Source organism: Pinus tabuliformis, chromosome 4_1, assembly GCF_031772625.1.
Source record: "Pinus tabuliformis cultivar Carrire ecotype Pingquan chromosome 4_1, CPIR1, whole genome shotgun sequence".
Taxonomy (NCBI): Eukaryota; Viridiplantae; Streptophyta; class Pinopsida; order Pinales; family Pinaceae; genus Pinus; species Pinus tabuliformis.
In genome coordinates, this window is record NC_142303.1 from 477070879 (window position 1) to 477079766 (window position 8888).

The 8888-nt window shown below is 37.5% G+C and overlaps 1 protein-coding gene across 1 annotated transcript; it reads left to right on the top strand.

Annotated features, from left to right (window-relative positions):
* Positions 1–6703: 6703 nt before the first annotated feature.
* On the top strand, positions 6704–7879 carry LOC149176556 (uncharacterized). Its single transcript, XM_089421510.1, has one exon. The coding sequence runs from the start codon at positions 6704–6706 to the stop codon at positions 7877–7879; it is 1176 nt and encodes a 391-aa protein (XP_089277636.1).
* The last annotated feature ends 1009 nt before the right edge of the window (positions 7880–8888 follow it).

An 8888-nucleotide genomic window follows, 5' to 3' on the forward strand; every position in this document is an offset into this window, starting at 1 on the left:
CTATTTCTACTATCAAAACACTAATCAAACACTGCCTGATTTACTCAAATTCCTACCATTTTTAACGACCTCATTAGACCACTCCCTGTATCCTTGCTAGTTCAAGTCCATCTGGTTGGTTCCTGGTGCGACAAGAATAATTATTTTTCCTGTAACTTACGTCTGCAAGTATCGCAACGTGCATAAGTTGATATTTTTAGCAGGAATTCTCGGATATTGTATTCGTTTTCATAATAATAACATGCATTTTTAGATTGTTGTTCAAGTTTGTTGGTTGAGTGCGTTACTTCGAAAGTAGTTGAGAGTTCACTTTACCAGCTTGAAATCTAAAAAATAAAATTTAAATTAACTGATGTAATTTAAATAGAGGACAAAAAATCATCTAAAAATTCTATTATTTTAAGTTGAAATTTATAAAATCTTAAATACCTCAATAAAATACTTACATTATAGAGGTTTTAAGGTGTGTTTATATGGAATTGCACCAGTGTTGTACTTTTTGGATGATAGTGGTTTGAATAAATTTGATAGGATAGGCATCTAAAAGATAAAGTAATTGCATTCTTTCAATTGATTATGTTTTTAGGTTTGGAGTAGGGAAAAAAAAAATGTAATATGTTTTTTACATTATTTATAAATTGTTAATGTTTTTTTATTATTTGGATTTAGATTTTTAATTTTTTTTTAACTATGGTTAGGTTTAAAAATAACACTTGAATAAGATAAGGAATTTAACAACAGAATTTGTATTTTATTTTTTTAGTTGACTTGGTTTTTTGAGTAGTTTTTTATTACAATTTTTTTTGGCTCTTAAATTACTTAATTATGAAAAAGTGAAAACACATAGTTCCCAACTTTTTATGTTGGCCCTCTTTCACATCTTATCTATTTAAAAGTATGTGACAGCCCGGTTATATTTCTTAAAAATAGGTTGACTTAGGGACACATATTCAAGAGCTGAGGAAGTGGAGGAATTGCTTGGGATGTTGATGGTAGCCATGGAGGCTGATAAGTGTGCACAAGGGACAAATGACGAAATGGCATGAGGTTGATTGACCTACAAGATTGGGTTGGCACAAAAATTTGATGACAGGGCTAACCATCACAAAAATCTAGAGACATAGGACAAATGGGACACTTTTCATTGGTCCAGAGGGTCTAGGCCATAATGGGTACTAACTACCAGACAATAAGCATTTTTCAAGCAATATGATCAATCACTTTAAGCAGTGAGGGATATGGTCTAAAGGATCCCCACTGTTTGGATGCACCAATGATTTTTCCTCTATGTTCTGGTTAATCGCTTGATGAAGAGGATGTGATTCCATAGCAAGTTTCATGATGAGAAAGTTTGAGCGATCATGTGACAATGGCGTTGGATGAGACTCAATGCATGGCAGAGCAAAGATCCCTCTCGTAACATCCCTCGTAAAAAATTCCATGTAATAAAGTTTAAAAAGGAAAAATAATAACCAAGGTCATGGGACATGTATTCCAAGTTGAATTTTGGGCAAAAACATCCTAGTGTGGGTGTTCATTTAGTTTATTATGGTTAAGGAAATTGGAAAAGGCAATGGCATAGGCTTTGGAAAGGAAAAGAGGCATTAATTTGCATTTTATTTATAAAAATAATGGAAATTAGGAGAAAATGATGGTGAAAGGTCACAAGTTGCATGTGAGAAGAAAAATGAAGGAAAATAATGGAAAATGAAGAAAATAGAGGTCTCATTAATAAAAAGGCTTATGAGGATCAGTTCACAACCTTTTGTCGATTTAGTTTTGGAGCTCTCTCTCTCTACTCTCCCTCTCATAATCTTGGACACTTAGACCATTCTTGGAGCATTCTAGCATTAAAGGAAGAAAGGAAAAGGAAGGAGAAATAAAGTAAAGGGAAGCAAAGATCAAGCAAGAAAGAGTAGGATCAAGCAGCTACAACGAGATTACTTGCAAGTATTGAGTTGCATGTATGATTTTCTTACTAGTTTTGACATGCATGATACATGCATATGTGTTTTGGTTCTCTTATCGTCATTGGCATGGGTTTTGCTAGGTGTGACAATGTTCTTCAACCTCACCTTGCCATTTCCGGATAGCCATGGTGTGATGGAGTTCTCTTGTTTTGGTTGAGATGGATTATCGAATGGATTTGAAGTTGAGTGGGGTGGTCTCAGGATTGATCACAAGGCCTAGGAATCTCGAGGTGGGATATACGATAAATTTTGATTGTGAATACCCTTAATTATGCCTAGGAATCCCTTAATCGGTAATGGTGTGATACACGATATGGTCGAGAGGTTGAGACGGACAAAGTCCTCACGGTTTAGGTGGAGAGATCTAGAGGCATCCATTCTTGTATAGGCGTAGTGATCCGGTGGGATTGCGATAAAGCCTGGTTGAATTGATGAGGGTTTCAGGCCTAGGAATCCCTTGGTGGGATATATGGTAAAACCTAAGGAATCCTGATTGGTCTTGTTGTAAGTCCCACATTCATGCTTGGAATATGGCATGGGGGAGATTGGCTGAAAGAAAGATTTGGTTCAGCGAATCTATGGTCGGGTGGTTCGTGTAAGTCCTTGGCTTGGTTGGTTTATGCATTCATTAATAAGAGCTCCTTCTCCTTTTGTATTTCATGTGTAAATGTGCTTGTTCATATGTGATCTTATGGTTATTATATCCTTGTAATTTCTATTAATTATATGTTGGTTATAAGTATGGTTTATGTCAGACTTTGATTATGGCTCCAATCATGATTTGATTAGTATATGAAATGTGAATGATTATATGACCTAATATATGATAATGTAGCTATTGTGATAAGGCATCAATCCTTCTTTATGAATCCCAGATAAGTATGAGACCCCTATGCCTAGATGTATTGTTATGACCTATAGATTTCATATTTGTGATATGTTTTATGAAATGTCTGTCATGGAGTCTAGTGGGGGTCTGGTCAAGTCCTTGTACCAATGTTTTCATTAGTAGCTTTAATTCATGGTTATTTAACATTTCTGGAAGTTTGATGAAGTTCTAGGAAGTGGCCTGGGTCCTGGCCCTGGAAAAGTGACACAAAATCTGGTGTTGCTGGCACAAAGTTGCCTGGAAAAGGCCACAGTCATTGGTATGCCTTATTGTGGGAGTGACCAAAGGGCCTCTGTCGCATGCATGGCCTGTCATGAGAGTGGTCGGGGGTTTAGCTCAGAAAAATGACAAGTTGTCTCAGGGGTTAGGCACCTGGAAGGGTTGGTTGTCTCCTAAAGGGTCTATAGTTCCCAAGTAAGGTTAGATTGGGTTTGTTTTATGAGTCCCACTTCCTTAATTGTACATGTGGATTTTGAATCACATCGTAGTAGCCTCTCACCACATGTTTACCCTAGTGGACCGATTAGCTTGGGTAAATGTGGGAGGAGGGTGTTGCAGAGTGGTATTAGAGTATGGTTCACCCCTTGGACTGGATGGGTAGAATGTGTTGGTCATGCATACATGTTGGTTGCATATGTGTTATTTATTCTTGTGGTCTATGTACTTGTTGTGTAGGCATGATTGTAGTTGTGTCGCCATATAAAAGTTGATGGTGTTTTTTTTGGATGTATTTGTCGTGAGTGTATGTTAGTTATGCACTTGTTATGCATGTGAGTGCCTATATGTCATTATGCATACATTGACATCGTTATATTTGTCATGCATGAGATCATGGTATGTGGTTGATATGGTTATGCATGGTAACTAGATGATGGTTGAAATGATGATTATATGCTGATATGATTATGTTTATACATGTATTGCGCTAATTTGGTTGATCTTGCAGACGAGATATCCTCCCCTAAAATATACAAAGGTATGTTGATTATGTTATGTTTTGGTACTTACAGGAAGAAGATCAAAGATGGCTAGCAAGATGGTATACTACAGTTCACGAGACTCTCCCTATGGATCAAATGAGCAGCATGGTGTTGGCCACTCTTCTAACATAACAGACACGTTGAGAAGTTTGAAGGCAGAAATAAGAAGTTGAAAAGTAGATAGTGACAGAATCATTCAGGCATAGGAGAAACAAGCAGAAGTTAATGCAGTAATCCTTTAGAGATTGTCATAATTGCGTAGATAGGGGCCACTTAGGATTAGCCATGGGCAGGAGGATAGAACTAATGGAGCATATGGCAGTAGGTATCATGGTGGTCACATGTCAAATATAAACGATATGATCAGAGATGGTAGGCTCTTGGATACACCAGATAGTTCTAGTTAAGGTTCTAGTTCTGACAGGTACCATGATCATCATCGTTATCATTCTTATAGGAGGAGTGACATGGGGTATTTTCTAGATGAGTTCAAGAAAGCCAAGCCACCTACCTTTAATGGGGATTTGAAGAAACCATAAGATGTAGAGGCATGACTACTTGGGGTGAAGAATTTCTTTGAGCTGCATGATTACACAGAGAACATGAAGGATAGAATAGCTATCTTCAGCCTCAAAGGAAAAGCAGATATCTCATGGGAAGATGTGAAGTGGGTCAGAGACATCACGACAGGGGAGTTGAGTTGGCATGAATTCAAGAGACTTTTCAGGAAGACATACTTGTCAGAGAGGTAGTATGACATCAAATCCAAGGAATTATATGAGCTAAAGATGGGAATGATGATTGATGACGAGTATATGACCAAGTTCCTGGAGTTGTTGAGGTATGTACCATATCTTAAGGATGAAAAATCCAAATTTCAAGGATTTGTTAGTGGATTGACATTAGAATTTAGAGATCGGATTGTGTATGATGAGCTTTGGTTGCTTGAGGAGTTCATTGGGAAATTGAAGCATTATGAGAAATAAAAGCATAAGATAAAATATCAGCAAGGTTGGAAAGGGAAAAACGAAGCTAAAGGTAAATGACAACAAAAAAGAACACGACCTTAGAATGCAGGAGAGAAAAAAAAAATGTTGCATCTTACAAGAAGTCTAATGGGTCATAGCATGGAGGGCAGAAGAATAAAGGTGATAGCAAAGGACAGTTGCAGGGTTGGATATGTGGAAAGGAGCATCTCAAGAGAGATTGTCTACAAAATCAAGGTGGTAGGCCTTAGATTTATAGTGCACAGGAAGCACAAACAATTAGGGATGTTGGGCAGATCATTCCACGAATTTATTCAGCGCTAGATAACATGCATGCAGATCACCAAGCATCTATTATCAAGATGGACGTTAAGCTTTGCGATCAAGTTGTTTCTATTTTGATTGACCCTAGCTCTAATTATAGTTATGTTAATCTCGACCTGGTGGATAAGTGTGGTTTGAATAAATAAGTGCATGCAGAATCTTAGTTAGTGGAGTTGGATATAAGTGCAAAGAAAATAGTTCATCATTGGGTAAAAGCTTGTGCATTTGAGTTGAAAGATATGCCTACCTCAACATATTTGAATGTATTGACTTTGGGATCATATAATATGCTTTTGGGTATGGATTGGTTATATCTTCACAGGTTTAAGGTGGATTGTTATGACAAATCCATTGAATTCTTGGATGACAACGAAGAACAAAGAATTTTGCAAGATAAGAAGAAGGCAACATCAGTTAGAATGGTGACAGTTATGCAGGTATATTGCAGTTGCAAAAAAATGGTGTGTGTTATTTGTAGTGCATATTTCTAGTGATAAAAGTAAGGATGTTGAGGATGCAGAGGTATTGAGTAGGTACCCGATCTTGCAGTAGTTTCAAGATGTGTTTCCAGCAGAGATTTCAGAGTTTTTACCTCACAGAGAAGTGGACTTTTCTATTGAGTTTGTACCAGGGGAATTTGATGAGCCTCGATATTGCCACAAGAATGTTGCAACTCCCAAGGCTACCAACTTTAATTATGAACCCGGGGTTCATACAAACTTAAGAGGTATTGGCACTATATGTGCAACATACAATGTGTCCTTCCTTCACTGTCATGATATAATGGAGTGAATGTAATGAAATCAAATCCTAAACTAATTGTATCAATGGAAATGTTACTTTGAAAAGGAATTAATCCTAGGCAAGAACAACAAATTGTAATTGAAATCATAAGAGCATGAATTCAAATAAATAAACCTAATCTACATTGTAAAAATGCATGTCCTAATTGGTGTTTATTCTTAATCAACCATTGATTTAGAGCTTAGGGGTCATGATTCAATTTGAAGAGACAAAAACCAAGATTTTTGAGCAAATCTGGGCAAGTATATATGTGCTAGAAGAGTGCTACAGGAAGTTACATGTGCTGCTACAGGAAGTTACAGTTTGCTACAAGAAGTTACGAGATTTGCTACAAGAAGATATAATTCACCAAATGAACAAGAAAATCAAATCCAAATTGGATGGGAAATTATTTATTTATTTAATAGGATGTCTTAGGTCTCCATTCCAAGTGGAATCACTTACAAATACCCCCATTAACACATGCTAAAAAATAGCAGAAAAGTACAAGTCTAAAATCTAGAAATTCGAGAACTAGTGAGCTAGTTAATCTATCAAATGAATAACCTAATCAAGTGAAAATCAAATGGGGTAAATTTTTTTATTAAATTTAATTCTTGTATGACCTAATGCAAGTGGAATCACCTCAATTGAATATCATTAGCATGTTCTAAAAAATAGCAAAAAATTATCGATCTTTTTGCATTATCCCCTGGTCTTCTCGCTCATCTAGACACAAAGGGAATCCATAGATTAAGTCAGATAGCAAACATGGAGTTATCTTCCATTTGGGGACAGGCATGGAAATCTGAAGAGGAATTGGGCATTGATCCCATCTGGAGAATCGAGTGGCAGGCTTTCATTCAGGAACTCAAGCGGTCAAATGTCAGAATAAAGGACAATCCAGACTCCCTAGTGTGGGCTCATGCTGAGACAGGTCTCTATTCCCCAAAGGCTGGCTATAATTTCCTGATGAAGAGAAAGGGATGGGATCCTCCTGTTTGGTGGGCAAAGCCTCTGTTCAAACTGAAATGCCCCAAAAAAGCCAGAATTTTTCTCTGGTGTGCGCTTAAAAACAAGATCCCTTCTTGGGAAATCCTTCAAGCACGCTTCAAGCAGGGGCCGAGTCGATGCCCTTTATGCCTTGCAGCTTCTGAATCCATCCCTCACTTATTTGTGGCATGCTCCTTTACTAGACAAGTCTGGGATGAAACAAAAAAACTCTTGAACATTAACTCCAGATGGGAAGGGGAAGATCTCCCTTCAGCTTGGGAATTTTGGTGGTCCCACTATCCCGAGAAGAACCTGAGAAACCTTCCTCCTATCCTTTGCTGGGGCATTTGGATTGCCCGGAATCGTAGCATCTTTAAAGAAAAAGCAACCCCGGTGGAAGTAATCGCAATCCAAAGCTCAGCCATCCTTGCTAGCATTCCTGAGCCGGAAGGCCCTCCATCCTTGATCCAGCGGAAGGAAATTCTTATTAAAGAAGGCATTCCTTGGGCTTTCTTTGACGGGGCAGCACAAAACAACTCCACTGGAGCTGGAATCATTATTCATCTTAGTCCCTCGCACTCGTTAAAAGCCTCAGTGGGTCTCGGGATGGGCACAAATAATTTTGCCGAACTATCAGCCTTAAAACTTCTCCTTTGCTGGCTCATTCATAGACAGGTCCTCACAGTTCAGATTTTTGGAGACTCTTCAAATGTTGTAAACTGGGTCAATGGAAAATTTAGATGCCGGAATTATATGTTGATGCCTCTGTTAGAAGAAGTTCAAAATCTAAAATCTTTATTTACTGTTTTCTCTCTTGGTCATATTTACAGGGACAAAAATGATGAAGCAGACAGGTATTCTAAAGCAGGTTTACAACAGGCTGTGGGTTCGTGGAGGATAACAGAGCAGGTCCAGGACCAGATCCGTGAGACGGATCTGGCCCCTTACACATAATGTTTTTTTGTTTCATGGCTGTAAGTGCTCCAGGATCAAATGGACATATTTTTTGGTACTGGCTGCACATGATATTTTTGCTTTTTCTTTTACTATCTCATCTCTCTCTTTTCAAATATGAAGAAGCTCGACAGAAACCTTTGGTTTTTATTATGCGGGTTGTTTTCCTTATAACAAGGAGACCCAGACATTCTAGACAGCCTTAAATATTTTTGGTATGGCTGTTCAGGCCGAGTTCAGAAGAACTTTTGGGTTTTTGTAAAAGACATGCTTGATGACATCATGGAGAAGGATTGTTTATCTTTCTGCCTCAAGCAGTTTTCTGCTGAATGTTCATTCATCTGATTGTAACTTTTTTATTTTTATTAATAGAAAAGTTCGGCTTTTTTCTTCGGGAAAAAAAAAAATAGCAAAAAATTACTACCATTTGCCACAAAGGACTTCCAAAAATTTAGATTTGGGAATAAAAAAACTAATCCAAGTAGCTCAATGATTACTATGACCTTCCAAAGTTGTTCCAAGGATGAAATCATGCTTTTGATCCTAAAAAATAAGTTACTTCAACCATTTAACCAAATGCTACAACAAGAAATCATCAATATTAAATGCAAAAAATAGGAAAAAAACAAGAACAAGAGATGCATGTGAATCAGAAGTGAAAAGAAAAAAAGCAAATAATACAAAAGGAATCTGAGGCTCCTGGGATGGCCAAGCCCAAGGAAAATTAGAGTCCTATGAAGGAGACCAAGATTTAGAAGCTGAAAATGGCACCAAACTTCATTATTTCCATCAATGCAATTACATCCCTGCAAGAAATGAAAGCGGAGGTACAAAAATACAAGTTTTATCCATAAGAGGACTAAGAAAAACCAAACCCTAGAGGAAAATTCGAATTGGTACTTATGCAAAATGATTAGGAAGCATTATACATGAAAATAGGGGAGCTTTCCCCTCCAAAATGTTAGGATATTCCGACACATAGGAAATAGTTAAGTACAACTTGGTCTAG

Excerpts from the sequence above, each read along its gene's own strand:
- LOC149176556 (XM_089421510.1), top strand. The coding sequence starts at position 6,704 with ATGGAGTTATCTTCCATTTGGGGACAGGCATGGAAATCTGAAGAGGAA.